Source organism: Mus musculus, chromosome 4, assembly GCF_000001635.26.
Source record: "Mus musculus strain C57BL/6J chromosome 4, GRCm38.p6 C57BL/6J".
Lineage (NCBI taxonomy): Eukaryota > Metazoa > Chordata > Mammalia > Rodentia > Muridae > Mus > Mus musculus.
The window spans coordinates 106,641,701-106,656,786 of NC_000070.6; the positions used below are offsets into that span (position 1 = coordinate 106,641,701).

General features: G+C 49.2%; 1 protein-coding gene across 4 annotated transcripts; it reads left to right on the top strand.

The window, feature by feature from the left end:
• The first annotated feature begins 9,368 nt into the window (after positions 1-9,368).
• Pars2 (prolyl-tRNA synthetase (mitochondrial)(putative)) lies at positions 9,369-13,582 on the top strand. 4 transcript variants are annotated; one of them, NM_001285783.1, is made up of 2 exons: positions 9,369-9,448; positions 10,569-13,582. In NM_001285783.1, exon 2 carries the CDS (start codon positions 11,323-11,325, stop codon positions 12,856-12,858), a length of 1,536 nt encoding a protein of 511 aa, NP_001272712.1. In that variant the 5' UTR covers positions 9,369-9,448; positions 10,569-11,322; the 3' UTR covers positions 12,859-13,582. The 4 variants fall into 4 exon arrangements, with proteins under 4 accessions (NP_001272712.1, NP_001272713.1, NP_001077356.1 ...); NM_001285784.1 differs by having other exon boundaries at positions 11,418-13,582; NM_001083887.2 differs by having other exon boundaries at positions 9,369-9,431.
• Positions 13,583-15,086: the final 1,504 nt, after the last annotated feature.

Below are 15,086 nucleotides of genomic sequence, written 5' to 3' on the forward strand. Positions count from 1 at the left end.
AACCACCATACTCACTGTGTTACAGCTTTTTCCCAGGACTTTTCCAGCAACTTCATCCACACATTGTATAAGTGGTCAGCAGACGCCCTTTCTAATTTCCCTCAGGGTCCTCTGCACATTAACCCAAAGTCAACGAAGTCAAGGATCTGTTTCCTGGGCTGCCCACCATGTGCTATGCATAGATCAGGTGGCATTGCATCCTTACTCCGTGGATGACACAGACATGAACAAGGTCCCAGGCAGACGAAGAGTCAGGACTGAGCCAAACCAGCCCCATTCCCAGACCAGTCACCTCCACCTGCCCCCAGCCTTAGCCTTACGGATATGTTGTCCTTGGTTAGAGTTAGGCTTCCCTGGTGCCCTTTGAGCTGGTCTACCGCATCTCTGCTCCCAAACTATCTAACCTCTTGCCTTTCCACATCTTATGTCATCTCTGGTTTTCCACACTCATTCCTGTCCTGAGTACTCAGCTCAGAGGCCCCCACCCCAGGAAGTCCTTTGCCTTCTTCCATCTCTCATGAACCCCACCTGCCCCATGCAAGATAGTCCTGGATGTTGTGGCCAAGACTGTGGCCCAGGGACCCTTGAGGTCTAAAGTTCAGCCAGAACCGTGGTCTTTGTGCCTCCTGCCCGTCATCATGTCAAACCCCCAGTTCCATGAGTGGAAAACTGAGGCCCAAAAACTTGTCCAAGGTCAAGCTCAAAACTGCCTCCCTGTTCATGGTCTTTTCAGGGATGTTGCCTTGTCAGGTTTACTCCTGTCAGAGACAGGAGAGCCCCCGTTCTTCTTTTTCTTCTCTCATCAAATACTCATCAAGCACAGGCCAAATGCCAGACAAATTACCAAACTCCAAAACAATTTTGGGACCTGAACCAACCCTGTCTTTGCCTTGCCTTCAGAGAGGTAGCAGTCTAGACTATATAACGCAATTAGGAAAAGACCACCTTCAGGATTTAAGATCTACAAAGCTACTGGAGACCTCAGGAAGTTATTGAAAGACTTCCCAAGCCATCCTCTGCTAGCCTGAGCAGCCCCTCCGCAGTGCAGTAAAGAATATGGTGTCCCAGGACCTGGCTTTTGGCTGCTGCTCTTCAACAAACCCTGCAGAATCCTCTGCCCACGGGTGGCTGGGAAGTCAACTGTCATACAGATGAAATCACAGGAACCTACAGGCCTTCCAATGCCCGCCCTCTCCTGGGTCTCACAGCCGCTAAGCATCTGGGAACATCTGTTTAAGAGGCATGAACGAACAACATTAAAAGTTATAAAAATGGGCATGATTCTGTTTCAAAGGCCTAAGAGTTGCAAAGAAACTTAGTTCTCATCCACCCTAGCCTCCCATCTAAAGCAGGACTCCCACGCATTGCATGTTCTTCGAAGGAATGTCTATAAAGAGTTGCATACAGCAGATAGGCAGAGTGCCACATCACAGACAAATTAAGTGATAGACAGGTATAGCAGATCATACTTAGGCTGAAGCAAGACTGCTTGAGATCAAGAACAGCCTGGGCCACATAGTGAGCTCCAGGTCTACAGAGTGACAGCCTGCCTGGAAAGCTAAAGAAATGGAAGAAGACATAAACTTTAAGAAAAGAAAGGAAAAGATAAAGCAAGAAATCCACAAGAAAAAAAATCAGTTCATTTTTCAACAGGTATATTATTTTATTGAGTTGAACTCTTTTCTGAAACTTCCCCCCTCCCCCCAGTTTGAGTTTGTTTTCTGGGGTCACAGGAGCATAAGAAGCCGAGTAGCCTTGAGCAGACTCTTCCCTCTCTGGTCCTCTTCTCCTCCTATTACGGTGCATGTCCCAGTGCTGTGCTGCGGCATTGGCAGCCAGGCTGCACTCTGACCTGGTTTCCAGCCTCCAGCCCTAGCCTGGGTGCTCACAGTGAAGGTGGGAGCAGCTAAAAACTGTGTAGAGCAGGGTTTCTCTCTCTCCCTAATCAGCCCCCAAGGGAGCCCCCTGCGTGGATGGTGGTGGCAGGATGCCAAATGAAGTGAACCATCGCCCTCTTGGGCTGTTAATTTTTTTTCTCCTCTTGTTTAGAGAAGGGGAGGGTAATGGCATTTAGCACTTTACAGCTCACAAGTAAAACGAGCAGAGGGAAACAGATCCCCAGAACTGTGGACCAACAGCTTCCTGCAAGAGCCTCCTTCCCTTCCCCCAGTTCTTGGGGGCCAAAGTCACTGGCAGGCTTGTAGATGAGAACAGAACAGTTACCTCTTTCAGCTTCTGCCACACCCAACTGCTCACATCAGGTTTCACACCTGTTCTAAATCTACCCTCAACCCCTGACAGCTACCCCGACTCCCACCCCAGCTATCACCTCCCTGCCTCTGCTCTCAGGCTCACCCAGCTAGAGCCAGCCTCCTCCCGGGTCTGTTAGGTGGAGAGCATTGGAGGAGGTGGAGGCTGCATTTGGAGCGTGCTGCTTGCAACATTCCTTGCAGAAAGCCTGGTAGTTTGGGGAACCTTCATGGTCTACACAGAGTGCAAAGATTAAACTGGATGCAACTGGACCCTGACCCAAGACCAGGCTCATTTTAATTTAACACTGGGTCCCCAGCCTGTGGTGCTATTTTGAAGGAACCTTTAGGTGAGATGCAAGACCAGGATGATGGAAATAGGTCATGATGGGTGAATCTGTGAGAGTTATATCCGGCTCCCATTTGGCCTGTGCTCTCTGCTGCCTGTCTGCCAAGGGACGCCTGAGCCGCTGACATTGCATGCTCGCACAGACTGAGCTACCCAGCTCTGCTTTCACCTGCCCTGAAGGACCAAAATAATAAGTGGTATGGGTCGGGCAATAGAAGGAGACGTTTGCAGGGCACCCAGGGGATAGATACTTGAGCTGGCTTGCAGGATGTACTAATGTCTTGTTTGAACTGTGTCTGTCAGGCATTTGGTCACAGTGATAAGAAAAATAGCAAATACACTTCCCCAGAATCAAATTACACTACTTTGATATTGGACTTCCCAGCCCCTGGAATGTAAGGCACACATCTCTGCTTTTTAGAAATTGCCCAGTCTCTGGGGGAGTGCAGAGATGACTCAGTTAAGACTAGTTGATCTTTCAGAGGACTGAGTCTGGTTCCCAGCACCCACCTGAGGTGGCTCAGAGTAACTGTAATTTCAGCTCCAGGTGATCTGATATCCTCCTCTAGACTCCCGAGAGACTCACACATGCATGCCCCAAATATACACGTGTATACACATATGTATATAAAAATTCCCAGAGACAGAGAAGTGGCTTAGCAGTTAAAAGCATATATTGCTCTTGCAGAGGGCTTGAGTTTGGTTCCCAGCGCCCACATGGGGCAACTCTGACCTGACTGTAACTCCAGCTGCACAGGGGATCTGATCCCTCTGCCACTGCACTCACCGTCACATAATGACATACAGACACATGTGCACACAGTCAAAAATAAACCCCCAAAAAATAAATCTTCAAAAGTACAGTTAGAATCTCAAGTCTTTTGTGATATTAGCACATATAGACTTTGACAGCCGGAGAGTCCCGATATTTGGTAAAACACCATTCTGGATGTTTCTGTGAGACTATTTTTAGAGGAGAATAGTATTTACACCTGTTGGCTCTGAATAAAGTGAACGCCCTTCCCAATGTGTGTAGCCTTGTTCAGTTGAAGTAGAACAAAGACTGACTTCCCTTCAGCAAGGCCTTTGTGCTCCAACTGTGGCACCAGTTGCTCTTGCTGGCCCAGTCCACAGGTCTTGATTATACAGGCTTCTATAATCATCTGACACAACTGCACTCATGTCACACTCGTGCGAGCACGCACACACACACACACACACACACCCTGACACATGTGCACACGCACGCAAACACACTCCTGCGCACACATGCAGCCTATAATTTCTGTCTCTGTGGCGAACCCTCCTGCAAATCCTCTCTTCTTAGAAGGACCCCACCATCTCATTCCTCACACAGCACTTTCTCAGCATCTCTCTCTCTCTCTCTCTCTCTCTCTCTCTCTCTCTCTTTCACAATCCATCTTGTTAAATTTCCCAAGTGCCAAGCAGGAAGGAAAAGGTATGGGAGTATTTATTGAATACCAGCTGTGTTTGAGGCACTGTAGCCCTTGCTTCCTCTGTCCAGTCTTTTATTCACTGTTTAATTCATTCAGCGAAGTTTTATCGAGCATTTATAGTGTGCCATGCAATGATCTAGTCCAGTGGATGGGTAAGCTATGGCCTACAGACCGAAATTGGCTTCCCACCAGTTTTTTTTTTTAAATAAAGCTTTATTGAAACACAGCCATGCTTGTTTGTTTACCTCCTCCTATGGCTACTTTTCTTAGATAGTGATCTAACTGAATAGTTATGGAAAAAACCATCTGGCCTGCAGAGCCTGAAGTACTTAGTGTACTGTTTAGCTATTACAGGAGAACGTTTGATGCCTCCTGGGATAGGCATTGCTGTAGCTCCTGTTCTATGGCGAGGAAGGGAGGGGAAGGATGGGGGGGGGGGAATGAACCACCAAACTGCAAAGGCCTCTACTATGTTAAATGGTGACAAGTCCTAGAGAGAAAACAGAAGAGAAAGGGGAGCATTCTGGCTATGCTGTGGGTGGACTGCAACGGGGAAGAGGATGTCATGGCTGACAAGGGGACAGTTAAACAAAGGCCTGAGGAAGTGGAGGAGGGAATCCTGTGAGTGGGAGTGGAGCTGTCAGAGGAAAACAACAGGCAAAGTCATATGGGAGTGTTAACTATAGGTAAGAGTCCATTAAACACTGGGTACGGTGCTGTTCAACTTCCCTCCACTCAGAATCACACCTAATTACTTACAAGTAATTACCTAACTACAGAGATGAGCATACAAATGAACAGTCTGAATATATTTCTGCCACCACTCACACAGCGCTTTTAGTTTAAAGTTTTGTCTGATGCTTGAATGTCACATCTGAGGACATGACAAGGTACTGTGCCCTCCTCTTTGAAAGGCAATCTCCTCAGAAGCCCTAGGCCCCTGTGGCTAGAGAGTCTATCGGGACCTTCATCTTGCAAGTTCCACTCATGTTTAGAGTCCCTCTTGGTTCAAGGTCATGGGCTCTGAATGCAGGGATGTCTCTTGTGTCAGAGGAGCTTGCCATCTGAGGGGTAGACAAGCTGTCCCTTCCTCTATTCGTTGATATGTTAAGTCAAGCCTATGGCCCTTGGCAGTGCTGAGGATGCAGAGAAGAGCACACTAGGGCCTCCCTCAGGAGGATCTGAGCGTGCCCAGGGAAAGCCACTGAGGTGAGGACGCTCCCAGGCGTGTGGGACAAGGCAAGCTGCTCATTGCTTCCACTGGCAGGCAAACAAACAAACAAAAAAAGGTGAACTTTTCTAACTTGTGGGGCTAAACTAGCAATGTGCGCTATAAATCAAGGCATCCAGTAAGTTACTATTGATTGATTGAAATATCTCCCAGGAGGCTTGCTAGCATGACAGATCAGACCCTGGGTCTCTACCACCCTGGACTCATGACAGGGAGAAACTCTATTCTGACTGTGGCTGTCTGGCCAGGTCTCTGTTCCAGGCTGCAGAGGCTCCTGTGACTCATAGATCACTACAGCATGCTGGTCTGCCTCCCAAGGGACTCATGAGCTTTAATTAGTTACTGTTAGTAAGTGCTGTGAAGGTGTGCGATGGCACAAACATTGCAGGTCATTAGGCCGCTCCGGACCACTGGGCTCTTCAGCCTTGGAACTGCTAATTAAGAAGTAATTAATACCTCAGGGTACAAAGATACCTGAACTTTCCAGATTGGAGGGCTCATAGCCACGTGCGTGGGCAGAGGGAGAATAAAAGGGTCCCGTGGGCACATGGGTCCCAAGAAATTCTGAACACGATTTCTCTCCCGGTAGGAAGAATATTGCCCCAGTAAAACCTGTGGGACCCCAGACCCCAAGGAAAACCCTCACATAAAGCTGGGCTGCAGAGACCCAGAGTGTCTCTTAGAGACAGAAGAACTCAGGACCACTTAGCTCAGCCTGGCCATTCTAAGCAGGCTGACAGACATTACAGTCATGTGCTCTCTCTCTTGTGCAAGCCATGTCTTCCTCCACTCGAGGCTGCAATGATTCTATCAATCTACCACCCTTCCTCACCAGGTTGTCTAGTATCTTTCTTGTAGGCCAGTTGCTCTAACTCAGCATGGACTCAGAATCGTCTTACGGGAGACTCTGAGGAACTGATGCCTGGGCTCACCCCACTTCAGCAACCTTGCTTGCTTCAGGAGTGATGGACACGATGATTGCAGCACTGTCCTGGCCTGGGTATCAGGCACTGGCTCAGGGGAGCCTGCATGCCCAGAAGGAATGAAGATATTCTTACAGAGGCACTTGTGTTCCTCTCTTTGGCTATGGAAACAGTGCACCCCTAAGAAATTAGAATTCTTCCAGGCATTTCACACCAAGGGGAAGGAAAAGACTAAAGTCTGAGCCACCCAGAAGGCTGTCTCCTGGAAGTGGATTGCAATTTGTCAGCTCACCCTTCAGGTCAGGCTAGAGTGGAGACAGTGATGGACAGCTTTGATGCAGTCTAGGGGTCTTGGATTGATACAGTCTAGAGGTCCTGCCTGGGTTTCTTTTCTCTGCCGGTTAAAGAGTTAAAAGGCAGGAAAAATCTTAAGCTCAACAAGGGCATCTGAGAAACCTCAAGGACCTCAGCTAGAATTGGCAGCTGGAGACCAGCATTTACTGCTGAGGCAACAGGTATGTGCAGCAGACACACAGAGAGAAAGACCCTGTGCAAAGCAGAAGGGAGACTGGGGAAGCTGAAAAGCCAGACTCGGGTTAGCCTTTTAAAGCCTATAAAGAGGTTTCCTCCCTCAACCTAGGGTTGGTCGGTTTGAGGAAGGCAAGGATGGTTGATTAGCCAGGTGTTGTGTGACATGTCCTGAACAGGCCTGTGACTCGTTGAGTCAATTTAACACCATGTAGCCTGCTGGTGAGAGACAAAAGCCAACAAGGTCTTCATTTGTTTTGAGCTACTCAGCTTTTGCCTCAATTCAGGAAGCAGAGAATGAATGAAGCTGGCCATTTGGGAAGTTCAGCTAGCCAAGGCCCCTCCCGCTATCTGTCTGCTTCCCAGGGCGTCTAGCTCCTACTCCTAGCTTGTTGAAGACAGGCGGTCAGATCTGGCTTATTGAGGTTTGGGGGACCTGGGTTCTGGCCCTTTATAATTCTGGTAACACCAGGAGTTGTGAGAAATAATGATGCAGCCCCACCACCTACCTGTCACCCCTGTCATCTCACTCTGCTCCAGGCCTCTGAGTGTCTGGTCCCTCTGCCTGCCAGACCCATTCTTCTCCCAGGTAAAGACAATTTCCTCAGTAAAGCTCCCACTCTCCTGGACTCCTACAGGGCTTCCCTGAACCCCAGTGTTGCTGCAGATCACAGGCTGTTCGGGAAGCTCCGGGGGAGCTGAGAGCAGTTTGTGTCACTGTCACAGTTGTCTGGTCTTGCCAAGGGGTACAGCACTCTTAAGGCAGTTTAGAAAGTGTGGTTGTTGTTGAATAGGCTAACTGGAAGGCAGCTCCTCCTCAGGGCCCTCTCCACTCTGTTTCAAGCCTGCAACATTCTCCCTCAGACAGCTACACGGTCTCCTTCTTCAGGTCTTTGCTAAAATGCCACACTCATGGTGGCTTTCCGTGGGCACCCTATGCACCATTCAGCTCCCTACCCCATTTTTGTTTTGTTTTGTTTTTTTAAGTTAAATTGTCTTCAGAACATTTAACACCCTCTGACCGGCAACTTACTTTTTCTTTCTATGGATTTTTTTGTGGTAATTTTTAAAAATTAATTTTATCAAAATCCGGTTTTGTCTTGGTTTCTGAGTCTTTACTGCCCCACTTCCCTACTGTCTGCTTTTTATTTATTTGTTTGTTTGTTTGTTTTTGTCAGCTTGACACAGCTAGGGTCATCTGGGAAGAGGAACCTCAGTTAGGAAACTGTCCCCATGAGGCTCCACTGCAGGCCAGTCTTCTTGATTAATGACCGACATGGGAGGGCCCAGTGCATTGTGGGAGGTGCCACCCTTGCACATGTGCTCCAGGGTTGTACAAGAAGGCCGGCTGAGCAAGCCATGAGGAACAAGCCAGTAAGCGGTATTTCTCAGTGGTGTTTGCTTCAATTCCTGTCTCCAGGTTCCTGTCCTGAGACTTGACTCCTCGCTACCCACCCCCACCCCAGGGATGGACGGTAACTCATAAGCTAAAACAAACCCTTTCCTCCCCAAGTTGCTTTTGGTTGTTATCTTTCTCACAGCCACTGAAAGCAGACTAAGACACTTGGTCGGCTGAAGTTTGACTGTGTCAGCTTACAGGCCATCACTTCTAACATGAATGTTGGGAGCTGTTTTCCCCATTCTCTGCTTCCCCACAGCTGCAGCAGTAGCGTGTACTATGTAATTATTCATAAACTATTTTGTGAGGGCTGGGGAGACAGCTCATCAGGTAAAGTGGGTGCCATGAAACATGAAGAGGGGGTTCAGAGCCTCAGTGTATAAGGTAGAGATGGATGAGAAACACCTATGAAAGCTTTGGGCCTTCACACACTAGTTCACACGTGTATATGTGTTCCTACACACATACAAACATACCACATAACACACTTATGTAAACCATGTACATATACATCTTGTAAATGAAGAAAAGACCCAGCCTCATTGTATGTGTGTGTGAGTTTGTGTGGGAGTGGAGGTGGGTATCCTCAGTGGTCAGAAGGTTTTGGAGTTCCCTGGAGCTGGCGTTTCAGTGATTGTGGGTGCTGAGAACCGAACACTGGTTCTCTGAAGCACAGCAGTGGTTGTTAACCAGCACAGCAACGAATGTTTCAAGTCGCATCTTCAAGACTCAGGGACACTCGCCTTTGAGAAGCCACATCCGTGCTCTCCAGTTCCCCTGGTGCTTTTAAGCCTAGTGCTTCAGCCTATATTAAAATGTCTTTATTAAACCCCATCTCTGCTTCATAAAATTTTTTAAAAAGACTTCCTTGGCTATTGTAATACAGGTGACCTTATGCAAGTGTTTCATAGTTTTAAACTCATTTAAATTGTGGCTTGTTCAATCATAGCGTAGATTTGAAACATAGCTATTGTCAATGAACCTGCTCTCCACATAGACCGGGCCTAGCAGTGGGCGGTAAAAACAGGACTCAAATCCTTTAAAGTAAGGTTTGATCATAGAGTTGAACCTTGCTAATTCCTAGAGGGCACTTCCGGAATCTTGGCGGGAGAGCGAGGCTCTTTGGTTTGCTTTCCGGAAAACCTCTCCAGCCTCTCTCCAGAGCGTGGGACCGGAGCATCCCGCCCCCTCCCGTGAGTGCGGCTTTCCGATTGGTGAGAAACACAGGGGGCGAGGCTCCGGCCATGTCGGCGCAGGCGCACTGGCTTTGCGTGACTGAAGAGCGCCCGACTCAGGTATTGAGTTGCTGCTGGTGAGCATCGGTGGCCGCTGGACTTGGAGGGTGGCTAGGAAGGGCCCAGCGAATCTAGGGACAGTTTCTGGGCACGCGCACCCACGATCTGGTGTCTGCTGTCTCGCGTGCATCCTCTCAGTCGCCACAGGCTATTGGATAGTCGTGTGCTCGGTTGCAGTTCACCTTTCCCCATCTCCACCCCCGCTGTTTGAGAGCAACACTTCCGCCCTAGTTATCCTTGCGTGGCCCTTACTTAGAGGCACAGAGTTCCTAAAAGGGCCCATTTTGGACCGGTCCCGGGGATGACCTGGTGGCTCAGCCGCCTTAGGGTTCTAAAGAGGAATGAAGTGACCGCAGTACGCTCACTCCTCGTAAAGGCCAAGATAGAGCAGGGGTTGGAAGTTTCATCGCTGTTGTATGCTGCGCTGACGTTGGTGGTATTTGGAGGCAAATTCCCGCAATCCAGAATGGCCATGGGCCTTTTGATGTCACCTGACACAAATCAGAGCCTATGACCCTATGATCCATCTCAGAGCCTATGAATTGGGCATCATAATACACAAACCTTTAGGGCACTAGGCATTGCAAGCACACTGTGTGCAGTTTTCCTGACTGGATCGTGTGTGTGTTCATGTACTGTGTACCTGAAATAGGGCGAAGGCAGGGAAAAGGCCTCTTACAGGTGAGATCTGCGGTACACTCGAAAGGCAGCAAGAAACTGTCATTACCAATGCCTGTGTTAAGTTGAAAGTGTAAGGAATGCAAGGAGGCCAGTAGAGACTGTTTTAACAGTCACGGATGATGGTATCTTGAACTGAGGTGCAGGCTGGTCAGGTGGAGCAGGCTGGGCCAGAGGACTAAAAACTGTGACAGTACTGTGGAGCAGAGTAGATGAGGGCAGGTTTCTGGTTTGGCCAGAGGGTGCTTTGCAGGGTGATACTCAGATCTGCAGGGGCACCATTGTCTGAAGAGATTCTGCCTCACTAAGTTTCAAATAGCGTGTACTATGTTCTCCAAAGATGGGAGAATATATAGGTCAGAAATTCAACAGTTTGGACAGTGAAGATGCAAACTGACCAGGAATGTGTGGTGGGTGAGAGGAGCAGTTAAAACAATATTGACTTTTTTGTTGCGGCAGATTTTCATTTCCTCCGATGTCCTGGAACTCAGATGTGCAAACCTAGCTGATTCTCTTACCTCTGGCTCCCAAGTGCTGGGATTACAAATATGCCTCAGCGCCTAGCAATACTGACTTAGTAGGGATCGAGACAAGGAATTGAAGAAAAAACAAACAAACAAAAACCAAAAAAAGCCTGCTCTTCGCTGTTGCCTGTGAGATTGCAATTGACTTGTTTCAGGGTCTCTCCCCAGTGTTCTGAAATAGTAACAATATCAAACATCCACCAGGCTCATGGCCTGTGCCAAAAACTGTTGTGAGAATTTTTTCTACCTTTAAAAAAATTCTCAACAGTAAATGTACAAGGCTGATCTGGTGGTTATATCATTTCATGATGAAACTCTAGCACACGGGTAGCTACAGATGTGGCAGGCTGCTGGAAGTGGCCAGTGGAAGTTGGTTTAGAGCCGACTGCCTTATCTAGAGCCTGCGCATAACTGGATGCTATCTCCACAACAGGCTGGTAACATTTTCATAATCAGAAGAATATGACTTTCTGTTGTTGCTGCTGCTATTGGTTTTTTGTCTGTTTTGTTTGTTTTTGTATTTTTTAAAAAAGGTCTCTCTACATAGCCCTTACTGTTCTGGCACTCACTATGTACCAGACTGGCCTCAAACTCAGAGATCTGCCTGTCTCTGCTTCTCAAGTACTGGAGTGCTGGGATTAAATGCATCTGCCACTATACCCAGATGGATTTCTTTAAGTGGTACTGTGATGTGCTGGGCTAATAGACATGGAAGGATCCACATCTTGGATCCCGTGCTGAGAACCAAGTTAATCGTCATCCCACGTGACTCATTTTTCTCCAGGTGCCAGGGTGTCATGGAAGGTCTGCTGACAAGATGCAGAACACTGTCTGCCTTGGCTGCCTGCAGCCTCCGTCACTGCAGATACATCATCCACAAGTGTTACCATCGTGCGCCCGGGAGAGGGCAGCGCTTGGTATTATCCCGCATGTTCCAGCCTCAGAACCTTCGGGAAGACCAGGTGCTTTCTCTGGAGGGCAGAGCTAGCGACCTGACCTGTAAGAGCCAGCGGCTGATGCTGCAAGTGGGCCTGATCCTTCCAGCCAGCCCTGGCTGTTACCACCTCATGCCCTATACAGTGCGTGCCGTGGAGAAGCTTGTGCGGGTGATAGACCAGGAGATGCAGGCCATCGGCGGGCAGAAAATCAACATGCCCAGCCTCAGCCCAGCTGAGCTGTGGCGGGCCACCAGCCGCTGGGACCTGATGGGCAGGGAGCTGCTGAGACTGAGAGACAGGCACGGCAAAGAGTACTGCTTGGGACCGACTCATGAGGAAGCGGTTACAGCCCTGGTTGCCTCCCAGAAGAAACTTTCCTACAAGCAGCTCCCCTTGTTGTTGTACCAGGTTACAAGGAAGTTTCGGGATGAGCCCAGGCCCCGGTTTGGTCTTCTCCGTGGCCGGGAGTTCTATATGAAGGACATGTACACCTTTGATTCCTCCTCTGAGGCTGCCCAGGAAACCTACGGCCTGGTGTGTGATGCTTACTGTAGGCTGTTTGACAGGCTGGGATTGCAATGGATGAAGGCCAGGGCAGATGTGGGCAGCATCGGGGGCACGATGTCCCATGAATTCCAGCTACCAGTGGACATTGGAGAGGACCGCCTTGTGGTCTGTCCCAGCTGCCACTTCTCCGCCAACACAGAGATACTAGACTTGTCACAAAAAATCTGCCCTGACTGCCAGGGTCCACTGACAGAAACCAAAGGCATTGAGGTGGGGCACACATTCTACCTTAGTACCAAGTACTCTTCCATTTTCAATGCCCTCTTTACCAATGCCCATGGGGAATCTTTGCTGGCTGAAATGGGGTGCTACGGGCTGGGAGTCACTCGGATCCTGGCTGCAGCCATCGAAGTTCTCTCTACGGAAGACTGCATCCGCTGGCCCCGCCTCCTTGCCCCTTACCAAGTCTGTGTCATCCCCCCTAAGAAAGGCAGCAAGGAGACAGCAGCCACAGAGATTGTGGAGAAGTTATATGATGACATCATGGAGGCTGTGCCCCAGCTCCGAGGGGAGGTCCTGCTGGACGACAGGACCCACCTGACCATTGGAAACAGACTGAAAGATGCCAACAAGCTTGGCTACCCCTTTGTGATCATTGCGGGCAAGAGGGCCTTGGAGGACCCAGCACACTTTGAGGTTTGGTCTCAGAACACTGGTGAGGTGGTCTTCCTCACCAAAGAGGGAGTCATGGAACTACTAACTGGAGTGCATGTTGTCTAGGGGGCCAACCACACCTGCCCCTAGGATTGGTGTCCACTGTAACACTGTAGTTCCCTCCACTTCTGTCCTGGGTGGTTTCTCCAGAAGTGGCTTCTCGTGGAAGGGGAGAGCGTGTTAGGAAAAACTCTACTCCTCCCTTGTGATGGTTTGTATGTAGCCATTAACTCCGTCCTCCCTGGGCTAGTTGTGCTACCATACACCGTTCCTTTTACATGTGGACACTTCTGTTAGGAGGGCTGAAAGGTGGCAAAGAGACCCAGGTCACTTTCCCTTGAGCTGAGTTTCTGGGTGTAAGATGAGAATGCTTGAAAGCTGGGGCCATGCTTCCCCAACCCCACCCCACAGTCTGAGCACACGCCTTGCATTTCATTCAATCCAGATAGTGGGGCTACCGGCCCTTCTCCTCTGAGAAGCTGGGAGCCGCATAGTCTGGAACCTGGCTGCTGCTAATTCACTGGTGACTCGACACACCCACACCCCTGCTGGGGCCTGAGACTCCCTTCTGGATGTGGAGATGGAGTTGGGTCTGTGAGGTCCTAGGGCTGGCTCTCACTGAGCCTCCACAAGACACATGGATCTGGTCGCTCATGCCTCTAAGCTTCCTCAGAAGTTGTCATAATTGCCAGATGGCCCAAAGCTACCTCCAGATACCTGACCTTACTGGGTCACTTCAGCACTGAGATCATGTTCTGTTGATTGAATAAAGTCAAGCCTTTGGGGTGAACTCGTGTGTGTGTGTGTGTGTGTGTGTGTGTGTGACCTACTTCAGCAGTACACCCAGTAGACTGCTCTCCCCCTCTGCCTCACAGGGTCTGGGAAATGGTTTCAGCAGTTTCTTCCAGACTTCAGGAGCTGCACGCTCCGGCCCCATGGTGACCTTGTTGTGGGTTTAGAATTGAATTCCTGTTGCTACAACAGGAGTGACTGGTAGAGAGCTGACTAGATTCTGTGGGAAACTGGAAGTAGGGGCTGGATTCCACAGCAGTGGCCCTATTCATTGTTCCAGTATCCAGCTGAAGAAGATGGCAGGCTTTCCATCCTAGGCCCTGTGATCGCTACGTGTGCAGCTCCCTAGTCCACGGAATAGTGGGTCTTGCCCACCTTGGTTAACACTCTGGATGGGCTCTCACAGACACATCCAGAGGTGAGCCTCGTAAATCTAGGCAGCTCTAAGCCAAACAACTTGCCGTTGACGGTAAATCATCATAAAAAGGTCTCCAGGCTCCAAAGCTGGTCCTTCGAGCCATTAGGGCTTGGCAGATATATGCACCAGGAAACTCGACAGTGTGTTTGAGGGTAGAGTTACTGTAGACTCGCAGCAGCTGGACAGACTTAGCGGAGAAAGTGGGCCAAGCACCTACACCCCATGTCATGCTTCTGGCCAGATATCAGGTGAACAGCCACTTCCAGCCGCGTGCTCCTGCAACCAGGCTGTTATACCCACGCACAAGGGTCCATGTGACTGTGAACTGAACCCTCTAAAACCCAAATATTGCCTCTTTGGGTCATTTCTTTGGAGTACTTTGGTCACAGTGGCATGAGAAGTGATCTGCCTTTGTAATACTTGAAGTTCTGAGAGCAAGCTTGGGTCAGGCTGCATGACAGAGGCTCTTAGTTTACTGCAGTTGCAGTCAGAATCAAGAGCTGCTGGATGAAGATCATCTCCCCCACCCCATCCCACATTGTACTTGATTGAGTGATTCCATTGGGTATCAGGCTGGTGTCAGCCCTCTGCTTTTAATGGTCTGGTTTTCTGAGGGGGCTCCCTTGTGCCACAGCTGTTATGGCACCTTTGAATGCTGCTTCCAGATCTTAATACTGTGCAAGGCCAGTGCTGTTACATTTTACAGCTCCATTTAACCAAGTATCTATGGACACACAGCTATTGAGGATCGCAGCTAGAATTCAGATGCTGGCCCTAAGCTGTGCCTCTCTTACTACACTGCTTGACTTCTGCCTGAAAAAAAGTAGTTTTAATAAGTAAAACTAAATCTTTGCCTATGTAAGTAGCATTGTGAGCGATTTAGATTCATGCACATAGGGGCTGAGATATAGCTCAGTTGGTAAGAGTATTTGCATGGTGTCCTGGGATGGGTCCTCAGCACTGCATAACCAGGCTTGGTGGTGTAACGTCTGTAATGCCAGCATATGGAAGCAGAAGATTAAGAAGGTCAAGGTTATCCTTTGCTACACAGCAGACCTGAGACAGCCTGGGACCCTTGTCACAA